Source organism: Miniopterus natalensis, chromosome 1 (assembly GCF_054644295.1).
Source record: "Miniopterus natalensis isolate mMinNat1 chromosome 1, mMinNat1.hap1, whole genome shotgun sequence".
Classification (NCBI taxonomy): domain Eukaryota; kingdom Metazoa; phylum Chordata; class Mammalia; order Chiroptera; family Miniopteridae; genus Miniopterus; species Miniopterus natalensis.
Window position 1 is genome coordinate 130,293,802 of NC_142081.1, and position 13,787 is coordinate 130,307,588.

The window sequence follows — 13,787 nt, forward strand, 5'->3', positions numbered from 1 at the left end:
ATCAAAAGGAACCATTTGCACTCACAGAGATCTACGCATCACCGAATAGGTCAGTAACAAAGACTCGTGACATCGTCGTAGCGGGGATGGGGCCTTTCTTCACAACCTCACGTCAGAGACAAGCTTATATCTGGCTACAGTTTTAAGGAGCAAAGTAAAACTGCCCCATCCCTTGTGCTAAATCATCATTGCTGGCCTCCCTGCACTAAGGATGCAGAATTCAAGGGAGGCAAGCCTTTGCAAATAGCATCTTTCTTAAACATGGCTCTTCAAATGGATTTTTATGACTACACCTATCCATTTATACTGGGACGAGTAGTAGCTTTATACTTATTTACATAGAAAATGCTGTTTTATTATGTTTGGTTATGAACACTCTGAGGAAGAGTGGACTAGTTAAAACTAAAGGTGAAGGCTGCTAAAATTTCACCTAAATTTTTCAATATATATTTTATTGTAATACATAATGAAGATGAAAGAAAAGTTGTATTTAGTGAGTACCTATTTGATGCCAATCACTATGCTAAGTTTTTTGCACACAAATGGGCTAATAATAAGCAGATAAGATTAAAACTGCCTGATTTTATAGCTTCTCCTGCCTAATTCCATTTTAACGGTCCCTATTGATACACCTTTATAGAATCAAGTTGGACCTCAGATCAGAGTTCTTTTACCTGGGATTTGAAATCTTTGTGAACTTCTTTTTTTCACAATAATGGTGATGTTTCGCAAGGAGAATTTTCATTTTCTAAAACTAACGACATGATATATAATGGTTGTCTTCACACAGACACACAGGTGTGCACACCTTCCAAACCAAGGAGGCTCACATGGCCACAGTAAGTGGAGGGCAGACCCTTGCTGTGCTGTTTTTAGGACTATGAACCAGAAAACTTCTGCAGGATCATGGCTGTCAGAGCTAGAAGCCTATGTAGGTGGTTTAGCTCAGTTAGCCCAACTCTCCCATATGCTGGGAATGTGCTCTCCAGCCACTTTCCCTCCTCCAAGCCCCAGTCCTAAGCACACACATAGACCCCCCCCCCCCCATCACCACCATCTGCATTTCAGTTCTGCAGACTTGAACCCTGGACTTCAGCCTAGAGAAGCTCTTTGCAGCCTATATGGGAAAGGGGATGCCTGGGCTCTGATTTAGGGTAAGGGTCCAGAGTGGGCATGAACAACCTTCAATTCTAGCATTGCACATTACCAGCAGTGAGAGCCAATACCAGCCTTTTTCTCTCAGCAATGGCACAGTCTAAGTGCATACTAACAGCAGACTTCCTCCCCTATCAACACAGCCCTGGTTCCATCTTTAGTGGGGATCACTTCCCAGCATCACACAAGGACCACCTGGTCTGTGTGTGTCTGTTTCGGGAAGGGGAGGTGGATGCCCAGTGTCATCATAAAGCACTGTCCTAATTTATTTGTGTTCAGTGTCTCCTGCTGGGAAGATGGCATGTGGGATGCCAACTGTTCCTTCAACATACTTATACCTAAAGAAGATCATGTACAAAGGCCATGGAAGTTGGTTCTGTTGCCCTGGCTCATGATGTCACTGTCCCCCTTTCAGCATGTGGCATGAATGTGCATCACCGATGCCAGACAAAGGTGGCCAACCTATGTGGCATAAACCAGAAGCTAATGGCTGAAGCACTGGCAATGATTGAGAGCACTCAACAGGTAGGTGACAAGTTCCTGCACTTTCAGCTCAACCAGGACTACTCCAGTCCCTTTGCTCTCTGATCTGTAGCAACTATGTGGGACAACATGGAGCCTATTTCTGAGCACTTGCCTTTCCCCTTTCATCTTCATGTTCATATGCCCCCTTTGAGATATTTATTTAATGCATTTGTAGTGTATGGACCTTTGCAAGATCTTAAATTCACAGAATGAGCAGGGACAGAAACAAATAAATTCATTAAAATTATTGAGGATTCATTGCCAGCTTTATACCCATACACTAGGGCTATTTAATAGCCTGAGAGAATACACTTATATGCTAGAATCGTCCCTAGAATACTCTCAAAACACTGAGTCCGGGGCAACTTCTGCCTTGCCATTTACTAGCATGTGTAATTTGCATGTCCAAGAACAAACCCGCTGTAGGATTTGGCAATGCTGTTTTTCTATCCATTGACCTTCCCTTGGATAGCATGCAAGAAACCAATTAGCCTCCAGAAAAGTATGAAGGAAATGAATACGTTCTGCTGGTGCATAAATCCAATAGACAGACTCTCACAGGATATGGAATCCAAAATGAGTGCTGAGAGAAAGAGCTTTGGTTATCTTACACATTTAGCAATCTTAAATGGCTTTTTCCCCAAGGACAGGCTGAGCTGTCCATCAGTGGTGGGTGGTCTGACTCTTTGTTTGTAATCTAGGCTCGCTGCTTAAGAGATTCTGAACACATCTTCAGAGAAGGTCCAGTTGAAATTGGTCCCCCATGCTCCATAAAAGGTGAAGCAAGGCTGCCATATGTACTGACATCGGGGAAACGAGGTAGCTATCCTGCTCCCCATAGAATCAATGTCAGTAGTTTATCTCGATTAACCTTAACTTGAGTCCTCTGTACATAAGTTCTCCATGCACCTGGTCTGATAGATGATTCTTTTCTATTTCAAGATTACAGACCTAGCCACCAACTAAGAAGCTCCTACTTCTTAGATGTGAAACCAAAACACACCCCATTAGGAAACCTTTTAGAAAGGGCGGGAGGATTGGGGGTAGGAGGGAGAAGATGGGATAAGTCTGGAGAACACAACTAAGTTTTTCCTTAGAACCTTAGAACATTACTTCCTGTCACTATTAAATGGTTTACAGAAATAAATCCACCATGAAGCTCAGTAGTGGGAATACCTCAGAGGACCCTCCTATTCTGCCCCTCTGAGACTGTTCTGGGAAGTGTAAGAGTAGAAAGGGGAAGAAGAGTAGTGCCCAAAATCTGCAACATTTATGATGTGATGGAAGTTTATCCAGCCTTCTGTGTGAAGGTCAGTCATGGGAGGATATGACCACCTGACTCTGGAACCTAATAGCATCAACAGACATTATAAAATACTTATTTTCCTTGGATTTAGGGAGAATGTGAAAGATAAACCTAGAGATTGAAAAATAAATGTCATTATTCCAACCACAAAAGACAAAATGATAATTATGTGATGTGACGGTGGTACCATCCATCGCTACAATGGCAATCATATCACAATATGTAAATGTATCAAATCAACATATTGTACATCTTAAATTAACACAGTGTGATATGTCAAGTATTTTCAATAAAAAAGAAAAAATAATATATGGGGGAAGAGGAAAGTTTCCAAAAATGTTTTTCCTACACCTCCTCTGGCATGGAGTGAGGAATAAATAGATTTAGAATTTTTTAAAGAAAGGTTTGGGTTAGAGTTGGGAAGGGCATCCAAGCAGAGAAGTAGATAGTGTCTCAGAGATGATCGAAGTAGGTACACGTTGACTTAAAGACTGTGACAGATGATGCAATTCGGATCTTTAACAGTCTGCAATCCATTTTCTCTTCCCTCCCCTGGTAAATTGTAGAAATTGATGCCACTGTGCCTGTGAGCCAAACAAGCAATTGAGGATAATTTTTCCTCTAATTTGGTTAAGATCCCTATTTGTCCATGATTTGACAATCACTGAAAGTGCTCATTTGTGTTGCATGTACTGTACAGGCCTTTGCTGATTGGATTGCTTCTCCACTTGAAATTTCCCCCAATCTGTTAGGTAGATAAAGAGACCCAGTCCATGCCCCAGTGCCAGGCTCACAGGCCAGAGGTACCACCAGGCACAGCAGGAACCCCTTTCTGCATTATTGCAGATGTATCCTAGAATGGAAGAGTGGAAAAGAAAGTATGTTCTCCAAGTAGCTAGAATAACCCTCCACTGTTTCTTGTTTCCTTTTAACCACTGGTTGCCATTTTCAGAGCCACAAGGAATCTCCTGGGAGTCTCCCTTGGATGAGATGGAGAAAACGTGCCATCGTCCAGAACCTGAACTGAACGTAGAAAGACCATCTTTACATATGAAATTAAAAATTGAGGATTTTATCTTGCACAAAATGTTGGGGAAAGGAAGTTTTGGCAAGGTATGATATCATACTACAGAATCCCACAGACCAATGTCTAAAAATTGAAGCACAAAGCTCCTGGTCAGGAGAACCAAACTCTTGGGATCAGAACTGTGGGCGAGTGTGCAGGGAGTGCATTCCTGAGCATTTTGTGACAGATTAGAGGTGTCTGAATAAATAGGGACCCAGGGGCTCTAAGGAAAAGCAGCCTCTGCCTCCTGGGAATTGTTGTTCCCAAACCATTTTGCTTCAAAAGCATCCATCCCCCAGCTTATGAGTTTGATCTTTGGAAACCTCAGAAATAAGAAGATGCTTCAGCCAGTTCCTGTTTCACACCAGTTTTTTGTTTGATTGGTGTCAGTTGGCTAGAGCTACTGTGACCAAATACCACAGACTGGCTGCTTCAACAATTCCTCACAGTGCTGGAGGCTGGAAGTCCCAGAGCAAGGTGTCAGCAGGGTTGTTTCTCCTAAGCCTCTATACTCAGCTTATAGATGCCTCTTCTCCCTGTGTCCTCTCATGGTCATCCCTTTGTTCATGTCTGTGTCCTACTCTCCCCTTCTTATGAGGATATCAGTCATATTAGATTAGGTCCCACCTCAATGACCTCCTTTTAACCTAATCACCTCTGTAATGACCCTGTCTCCAAATACAGTGGCATTCTGAAGTCGTGGGAGTTAGGACTTCAACGTATGAAATTTTGGGAAGGTATACAATTCAGCCCATAACACAGCTGTAGCTTGAGAGTCCTGGGAAAGCTTTATGGAGAAAATGCCTCCTCTAAATTCTTCCTGCAACACACTTGGGTTATGGGCTGTCTCTGTCAGTTATAGAGGAAAAGGAAAGGGGGAAGACATAATTTAAGAAATTACAATCAATTAGCAATGATGGGAGAATATTTACAAACCAGCGATTATAAAGAGGGATGACATGGAATATAGGATTTTAGGTTCTTTTCGATATTAAGGATATCTAATGTATCCATTTTTTACATTCTTGGATTCACGCCCATGAAAATTTTAGCCAGAGACTGCTGTTCCATGAATTTGTGCATCCAAAGCCAGCATTATGCTCAGCACCTGCTCACCAGACTTTGGCTGGAAAACTCACCCAGTTTATTTAATAATAAACAAACTAATTTATTGTCACAGTTGGATGACACTGTGCTGCAATTGGAGTTTGGATTTAAACAGCCATTCTTCACCTTTGGTAAAATCTACCCTGCCCTGCAAACTATAGCTGATATCCATTAATTCTCTTAGTTCATTTCCACAATCATCTGAACCACAGCAGGCTCATTTGGTGTTAACCTGAGTGTAATAGACAATTTTACAGCCAGTCTTCACTGTAATTTAGCATCAATTAATGTGCAATCATAACCTGTTACCAAAAATTGAGAGCATGTTATAGAGATGAAAATTACCTTTCCAGCTTCTTACTTTATGGCTGGTTTTGGGATGTTTTATTGAAAGAAGCAATTACCAAAAAAGTCATTTTAATTGTGAATGAAATGTTTATCTTTCTTTATTCCTGTGTGGATTGTTTCACTTGAACATGGTTAATAAGAAAGACATTAAGTTGAACCTATAGGCCTTAGTGAATATCCCAAGGGACAAGTGAGAGCTTCAGATATCGTCTGCTTTGTGTCCTTGCCATCAGCACCCAGGGCCCCTACACTCTGGGAGGACTGCATGGTGGGACCCATCTAGAGGAGAACAAGCACCAAAGCAACACAGGACAACACTGAGAATATGCCAGAACTTGTTCTTCTTTTTTTGCGCTCTATATAGGAAGTATGGCTCCTCACCAAAATAGTAGCTTCTACATTCTTGTTCTGTATCTGCTTTTAGGCCCAGGAGAACAAACTGTAGGTTTTCTGGAGCTATGCACTGTACTCATTTGCCAGAATTCTCATCTAAGCTCTTTCCCCTCCATCAAGCCAGCTATCCCAAAGCTATATATCTGCACTATATTATTTTAAACATAGACACATGCATTTTCATTTCTGGTTTAGCAGCATTGACTTCAACTCTCCCTAAAAGTCACTAAAAGAAACAAATGACAAGTATCCTTAGCATCTGTCATTTAGAGAGCATTTTATAGTTCATGAATCACTTTCCCATGTGGTGTCTCATTTGATTTTCACAGTGGTCCTATAAGCTAGAGAATATGGTGACAGTTCTCTCTTTACACATTAGGAGACTGAAGCCCAGAGAGGTTAACTGGTTTGCCCACATTCCCACAGCTAGTAAATGTCTGTGAAATGAGCCCCAAGCTGGAGTTTTCTGTCTCCAAATGCCATGTCCTCCCAACTGCTAGTCGGCTGTTGCTGCATCGCTTACAAAGGCGAGAGCTGCAGAAACTCTCCATTAGGTGCCATCTGGTGTCCTTTCATGTGTGATTCACGACACCAAGTGGGAAAAGTAAACTCTCGAGTTAGATTTTCCACTGAGTAGCTCCACGAATCTGAGAAACTTAAGTTACTCTTTGAACCCAGTTTTTTTATTATTATTATTCCTGTCTGTCTTGCAGAGTGTTCTCAGCTAAGAATTAAAAGATAATAAAATGAGGTAGCACATGGAAAGTACAAAGCAGAATGCCTGATGCATAGTAGGTCCCAAAAATGGGATTGGTTGTTGTGCCATCAGGTCAGATGGTGTACCTTCTTCAAGCACACAAGGAGAGCTCTATCCCTCATGGATTCTTTTTGGCCTTGAAAAACTGAGTAATTCTTGGAGAAGGTTTTATTATCATTTGCAGTGATGTTTAGAGTACAATCGTGTCCGCCTCTCCACTACTCGCTGCTGCTTCGATCAGTACACATTTGTCTCTGTGGATTTTTATTATAAACTTACTCAGGTCCCTGGGCAGACAGGAACTGAGAATAACCCATCCAGTTGCACAGTTGTTTTTGTGAAACCCTTGGAAAGGTACGAAGAGAGTATGAAACTGTCAGGTGACATCCTAAACCAGTGAAGTGTTCTATTTTGTCTGCATAAAGGAGATGAAGGGGGTTGGAGCAGGAAGACGCCTTCGTCACCCAACATCTCTCACAGCCTGTCCCTTCCTGAATGAGTGTGACTCCAAATTCTAAAGGGAAGTTGCCTCTTCCCCTTCCTTCTAGGTCTTCCTAGCAGAGTTCAAGAAAACCAACCAATTTTTCGCAATAAAAGCCCTAAAGAAGGATGTGGTTCTGATGGACGACGACGTTGAGTGCACAATGGTAGAGAAGAGAGTTCTCTCCTTGGCCTGGGAGCATCCGTTCCTGACACACATGTTCTGTACGTTCCAGACCAAGGTATGGCATCTGGGCAGACAACCCTCTGTCCCCCGGCCCCGGTGAGCCTGCCTATCCGGCACGGTGCCCGGCCGGCTGGCACCCTCATTGTGAGATGTGGGCACATCTCCATATCTTTCTTCTTTACCTTTCAGTCCCCCTTCCATCCATCCAAACAGGTATCCTCTCCTCTAAATACTTAGGGGTTTTTTTAATGTGGTCAGTTGGGAAAGGGCTTCACTTCTGGATTGGTTTTTCTGTTTGCTTGGTTTTTTAGAATTTGGTTTAACTTATAGTACAACTAGGATTCATAGCAGTTTGTGACTTGTTTGACAATGCAGTGTTTTGTGAGGGGGGAAATATGTGACCCCTGTTCATTCAGCTACGTACATCTATTTGAAGAGACAGACGCTGGAAAACAGATCAGCATGCACGCGCACCGCTATCTTCTTTATTGGGCCAGCGGGGGAGCGGCCTGCACGGTGGGCTTCCTCAAGGAGCAAGGATCGAAGGCCAGAGCACTGAGAGTGAGGGTGCATTTTGTCAAAAAACTCACCTGTTCTGGGGGATTCTTGTCCTGGTCTCCTTTTCCCTTAAAAAAAATTTAATTGCTTTTTTTCCTCACTCAAATTGTATCATTTTTAGAAAAATTGTAAAATGCTTATACACTCAAAGAAGAAAATCATTTATAACCCCACCCCTTGCGTATAGTCACCATTAATACTTTGAAGTTTATCTTTCTAGACTTTCCCCCAGTGGATTTTTTTAAAATAAGAACAGCAACCGATTATAAACATCAACTGTTCTGTAACCCATATTTTTAATACATTTCCTCATAGGTGTGGATATTTCTCTGTCGCACGACCTACCTAATTAGAACGTTTCTAATTCTCTGTTCTGATTTAAATAACACCCGGGTGAACATCCTTGCAGATCAGTCCTCGTGCACAAGCATCATGATTTTCTCTTTTCATTTTTCTACCCTCCCTCACCCCGGCCCCATCGTACATCGCCCAGAATAAGAAGGGATCATGTGGCTAAGGTCCAAAGAACACGAAGGGTTTTCCTCTCTTTCTGTTTCGAGCCTTGTAGTTTCGATAATGTTCTACCTCAGTGTAACTGTGAATACGGAGGGCCCCTGGGCCGCCCCCAGCCACAGAAAGTAACGGCTGCGAAACTGGGAATTGATCAGAAAATGTGGACGGCTACTAGGGCTTTCCTCCCCACTTCTCCGGCTCCCAGTAGGCGCTCAACAAATGTGTAATGAAGGAATCAATGAATAAATATACTTAGCTAAAGTAGGGAGAAACCAGATCCTGAAATAGGACTTCCTAAACATATACCATCGTCAAAGCCCTGCGGAGGCTAGGGAAATGTACGATACAGTTCCTGACCTCAAGGAATTAGAGAATTCCACTCTACTGAGAGATGCAAGAGAGCTGCTTCTAGCAGGGTGACTGAAGTTACATTGCAGAACGCACACCTGAAGCACCAGAGCTGGAAACCTAGAAACTGGAATTTGAATAGGGCAGGAAGGCTTTGGGGGCAGGAGACAGGTGGGGGCCACGGGAAGCATGAAGGAATAAAGGGGTAATGAGAAGCTGCTTAAGAGAAAGTAGGCTGATTTTCTGCAGCAGGAAGGAGTTTGGAATTTCTGATACTGAGTGAGAGAGATTATCCACCAGAAATTTCCTTCTGGAGATCATAAATATCCGCTGGTCTGGGATGGTGTCCCTATGTTACCCAAAGGCGAAGTGGGGAACTCTGTCCCGCTCTCCCAGTCTGTGCTCAGGATTTGCTGGTCACCCTGGTACTGCCCATAATCTCACTGTTACTCTTGAAATATTGTGAGGCTTATATAAATGCTAACTACACTTCAAACCAGGCTTCTAGGGGCATTATGTAATCAAGTGGAGCTTCGTACCTTTTCTCCACTGGGTTTTGCTTGTTTGTTTGCTATGTTGATGATGTATGATTGTCCTTGTATCTTATGGGGAAGGCTGTTATGAATCCCACTTTGTATAAATGGGTATATTCCCTTCTCTGCTTATCTCTCAGGGCTTCAGGCAGTGCTCGCCTCCTTCCCTGCACAGCAGATCCTGTAGGTTCTGTGCAGCCACAGTGCTTTACTAGATAGAACAGGGAGGCCAATGCGTGAGAAAAAGTGGCAGAGTGTGCACAGATGTCAAACGTGACTAGCTCGCTACTTAGATTTCAAGGCATTGAGTCCTTTTGGAAATAAGGATGGAGGGGGAAAAAGCTCACATCACACCTCCTGAAGGACCTTGAGATGCTTCTAAGATGTCCTGACCTATTCTTCAGACCTGGCATCTCAAACAAAGTAACCAATCAAATATCACAGTTGAGTGTATAAAACCACCACTGACATGAATGATAATGTGCTCTGGGGACATTTTAAAAATGGCCTTTTTGAGGGGACAGTCACCTTTACTTATAAAGACATTAGATAAGATAAATGACTATTTACTTTTCTAGAGAATTGTTATTTTTTTGGAAAAACTTATTTATTTGCTCCCTGCCTCCAAAGAGCCCAACTGTTGGATGCCAGATCGTTCAGGAGATTCCGAGAGCAGGACTCCCTTGTGACCTGTCAGGGTATGTGGGTTAAATCATTAAAGGCTCTTAAAGTTCATATATGAGAGGCACATGACCTGTTGGAGTGTGAAAATATGGTAAAGTCATTTAAGGAGCTATGAAGAGTGAAAATAGCTGTGGATTGGGACTCTGAAGAACTTGAGTCCCAGCTCAATCGCCTCTCAGCAGGGCCCAGGCTCCTCCTCCCCAGCATGGGGTAGGGAGTTAGTAGGAGTCACCTCGCAGAGGGGCTGTGGGTGGGAGCCAGATACCGTGTGTGAAAGCAGAGCCTAGGACATAGGTGTGAAAGACAGTATCAGTTGAATCTGAACCTGAATCTGAACGAGGCACAAAAGGAAAGAATCTTTGAAATTAATTTTCTCGGTGTCAGATCAAGATAACTTTGTACTTCCTTCAGGCTCTGACATAAATCACTGGCATCTGAGTTTAGTATAAATCACCAGGATGAGAGGCTGTTGCCTTAGTAGGAGGAGGAAAGGACTTTTTGTTCTTTTCTCTATTTCGTACTAACATTTATTATTTTTTAGTATTTGATTTTCTGTGTCTCATGCGAAAGCCCGTATGTCTTGAATTGCATGGTCCCTCTTAGTATCAGGATTCAGTATGTACGTCAGCTAACTTTCACATACGCACTGCATTTTAAACCCATGTGTTCAATATCTATTTTCCATTATTTACATATTTTCAAAAGTAGAAATATAGCCCGGCCGGGCTTGGCTCAGCGGTTGAGCGTCGACCTGGGATCCAGGCGATCGGGGTTCAATTCCCGGTCAGGGCACATGCCCGGGTTGCGGGCTCGATCAATGACTCTCTCATCATTGATGTTTCTGTCTCTCTCTCCCTCTCCTTTCCTCTCTCTGAAATCAATAAAGATATATTTAAAAAAAAAAAAGTAGAAATATAGAAAGTCCACAAGAAAATTTTATCTATAAAAATAATTGTCATAAATCTTTTAACTTTACTAACAAGTAAAATTAAAACTATTAGAAACAAATTCATTAGTCATAAAACCTTGAAAATATACTTCACAAATGACTTTAGAAGGTCACTGTTAAATGAATTCAACAAATTTTTCCTGGACACCTACTGTCTATAAGTTCTGTATGTTTCCCCAAAAGAAGCGAGACTATAAAACTATATGGTGATTAAATTACAAAGCAATTTCTTTTTCCTTAACTAATCCTAATTAGTAAATACATTTTTTAAAGTCTTACCTAACTTGGAAAAATAATATTCTGCTTTATTCATTTTTAAGATACCATTAATAATTAGATGCACTGTTGCCTTTCTTGATAAAATTATTTTTTTAAACTGTATTAGAAGCTATCTCCCAAGCTCAGAATTGCCTAATTGTGAAATAACGTGTGTAGATTAGAAATTGCATTGACTGCTAGTAATGAGGACAGAAAATAGCAATGACTTCAATGAGATAGAAGTGTTTATCTCATCATATAGAAGAAGTGAGATGTGTGGTTCAGAGCAAGTATGACAGTTCCATGGTGTCACTCATCAGAGATCCAGGCACCATCTGCTCTCTGTTCCATTATCCACAGCACTGGGCTTCCATCCTCAAGGGTACTCCTCAGCCTAATATGGCTGCTGGAGCCCAGCCCTCACAACCATGTTCCAGTCAGAAAGCAGGAGGAAGAGGGAAGGGAGAAGACAAGGCCATGACAGCTTTCTTTCATTTATTAAAATCACTTTTCCATAGGCCCACAAAAAATGTCTGCTCACATATCTCTGACTCTTCTATAGCTACAGGGAAAGCTGGAAAACTTTATCTTTCAGCTGGGCACTTTGCCATCCAGAACAAAACTTTTTCCTAAGAAAGAAAGGTAGGCAACCAGCCATCTTTACTCCAACATATAGTTTAAAATACAGAAAAATATGACTTAAAAAGCCTACTTTTATTGAGAGTCTGTGTTGTGCCAGATAGTTTCCTAGGAACTTTAAATATTAATCTCATTTAATTCTGTTAACCCCAGTGAAGTTGATATTATTCTTCCTCTTTTGCCCATGAGGAAACTGAGGCTTAGAATAATGAACTTTGCCTAAGACCATTCACCTGGTACCAGGGAACAGTGTGTCTCTGTGTTGACATATTGGCTTCCTGTACATTCAGACCATGTAGGTGTCTTAGCGACGTGTCATCTCTATAGTAACTAAATGTTGACCTTCAGGAAAGACAAAACACTGAGAAAAATAATTTCCCTCTCCTTTTAATTATGCTAGAGCAAAAGAAAGATCAGTAATTCAAGTATCCAAAGTTTCTCTGATGTATCTCTGATAACACTATAGAAAAATAAGAGGGTTTAGTTCCAAAATTAGTTTGGAAACATGCCTCAAACACTATGAGAATACTGTGTTGTGTTGTGTTGTGTTCTTTTGAAACTGTTTTCCTTAGAAAGTAAGTGAACTCTGGCCTACCTTTGTGTCTCCTTTGAATTCTGAAAGGTCTGCCTGTACTCCAGTCTGCCTCCAAGTAACTTAAGAAGTGTTACACCCCACACCTAAAAGAACTGTTAGATGGTATGAGGCCACCTCGGGGCCCTCCTCGGGTTGCACGCGCCGCGGTTTTGCAGGTCTCTGTAAGCAGCTTCCCAGCACCACGTCAGGAGCCAGGATGCTGGTGTGAATTCCCGTTTACAACGCTGCCCTTGACTTCCACACTGCCTGTGTGAATCAGTTGAACCTTCTCAGTATTACTTTGAAAGTTCTCTAATATGAAAAAGAAAACTGAGTTTCACTTTCCATTTATAGAACACACAACACTTGACTTTGGGCCAACCTCACCGTGGTCATCCCTCTGCTTACGGTTTCAGGTTATGAATCTATGCCTGACACTTTGTATGACTTTCAACAAGTCACCTAACGTTTCTTTGTATCCCAGTCCTCTTTGGGCCTCCAAAAAGATAATGTTTAAAAAAAATAGCCCTTGCAGAGAACTTTGAATCCCTCATGGAGAAAGTGCCGTACTAAATGCAAGATTTTATTATTTGAAATAAAAGAAAGGCTCCTCAACACAGCAGTCTTTTAAAAAGTATGTCATTCTGATATTTCCATGGTTTGAAAGCAAAAAAGCCACCTAAGATTGCCAGAAGGCTTTTACTTTCAAGCATTTTATTCAGAAACGGCCCCATCTGAAGCTCTCAGCAACACTTTTTTCGTCCATAAACCCTCCAGTTGGGTTGGGAGTGCTGGCAATTATCACAATTTTAGCAAGAAAAAGAAAAACCACACAAACCACATCCTCCAAAACACTTATCCATGAACTGAGACAAGAATTAACTTTTTTGTGTCATCCCCATTTGTAGTGACTGATAAGTCTCTTTTCTTTAAAGTGTTCAGGCAGTTTCCCGATGCTGAGAATGCTTGGAAACAGTTATTTCAGAAATCGCACATCACTCCGATGCCCTTTCTGTGCAATTAAACTGTGCTTTGGAAGATGTTAGATTTACAGTAAATTTGCAAAAATTAGTAAATTTACAGATTTATGGTAAATTCATGTTGCACACCCCCCCCCCCCCCCAAGATATTGGAGATAATTAGCTATTAGTGAGCAGATATTCAGGTTCCTATGACTATAAGCACTGGTGCATCTGAAATGTCACGCCCTTTTTGCACACCTGACCTGTAAGCTCACAGATATTTTCTCACCTTTATGTGACTTTTATAATGTCTCTTCGGGGCTCACGTGGCCACACTGTCAGTCCATTTCTCTGTCAGCTTTCCTCTCAAAGCCCCAAAAGTACTGTCACCACCTTCCCTCAAGACGTGAGCATTTTGCAACTGCTTCGAGAATATAATTATAGG

The 13,787-nt window shown here is 41.8% G+C and overlaps 1 protein-coding gene across 1 annotated transcript in view; it reads left to right on the forward strand.

Moving 5' to 3' along the window:
• PRKCQ (protein kinase C theta) overlaps positions 1-13,787 on the forward strand; it is a 71,780-nt gene that overhangs the window by 26,548 nt on the left and 31,445 nt on the right. The window contains exons 8-11 of the mRNA XM_016219777.2: positions 1,571-1,680; positions 2,382-2,499; positions 3,939-4,099; positions 7,206-7,379. Coding sequence (XP_016075263.2) covers positions 1,571-1,680; positions 2,382-2,499; positions 3,939-4,099; positions 7,206-7,379 — 563 coding nt within the window. The remainder of the gene's footprint in view (positions 1-1,570; positions 1,681-2,381; positions 2,500-3,938; positions 4,100-7,205; positions 7,380-13,787) is intronic.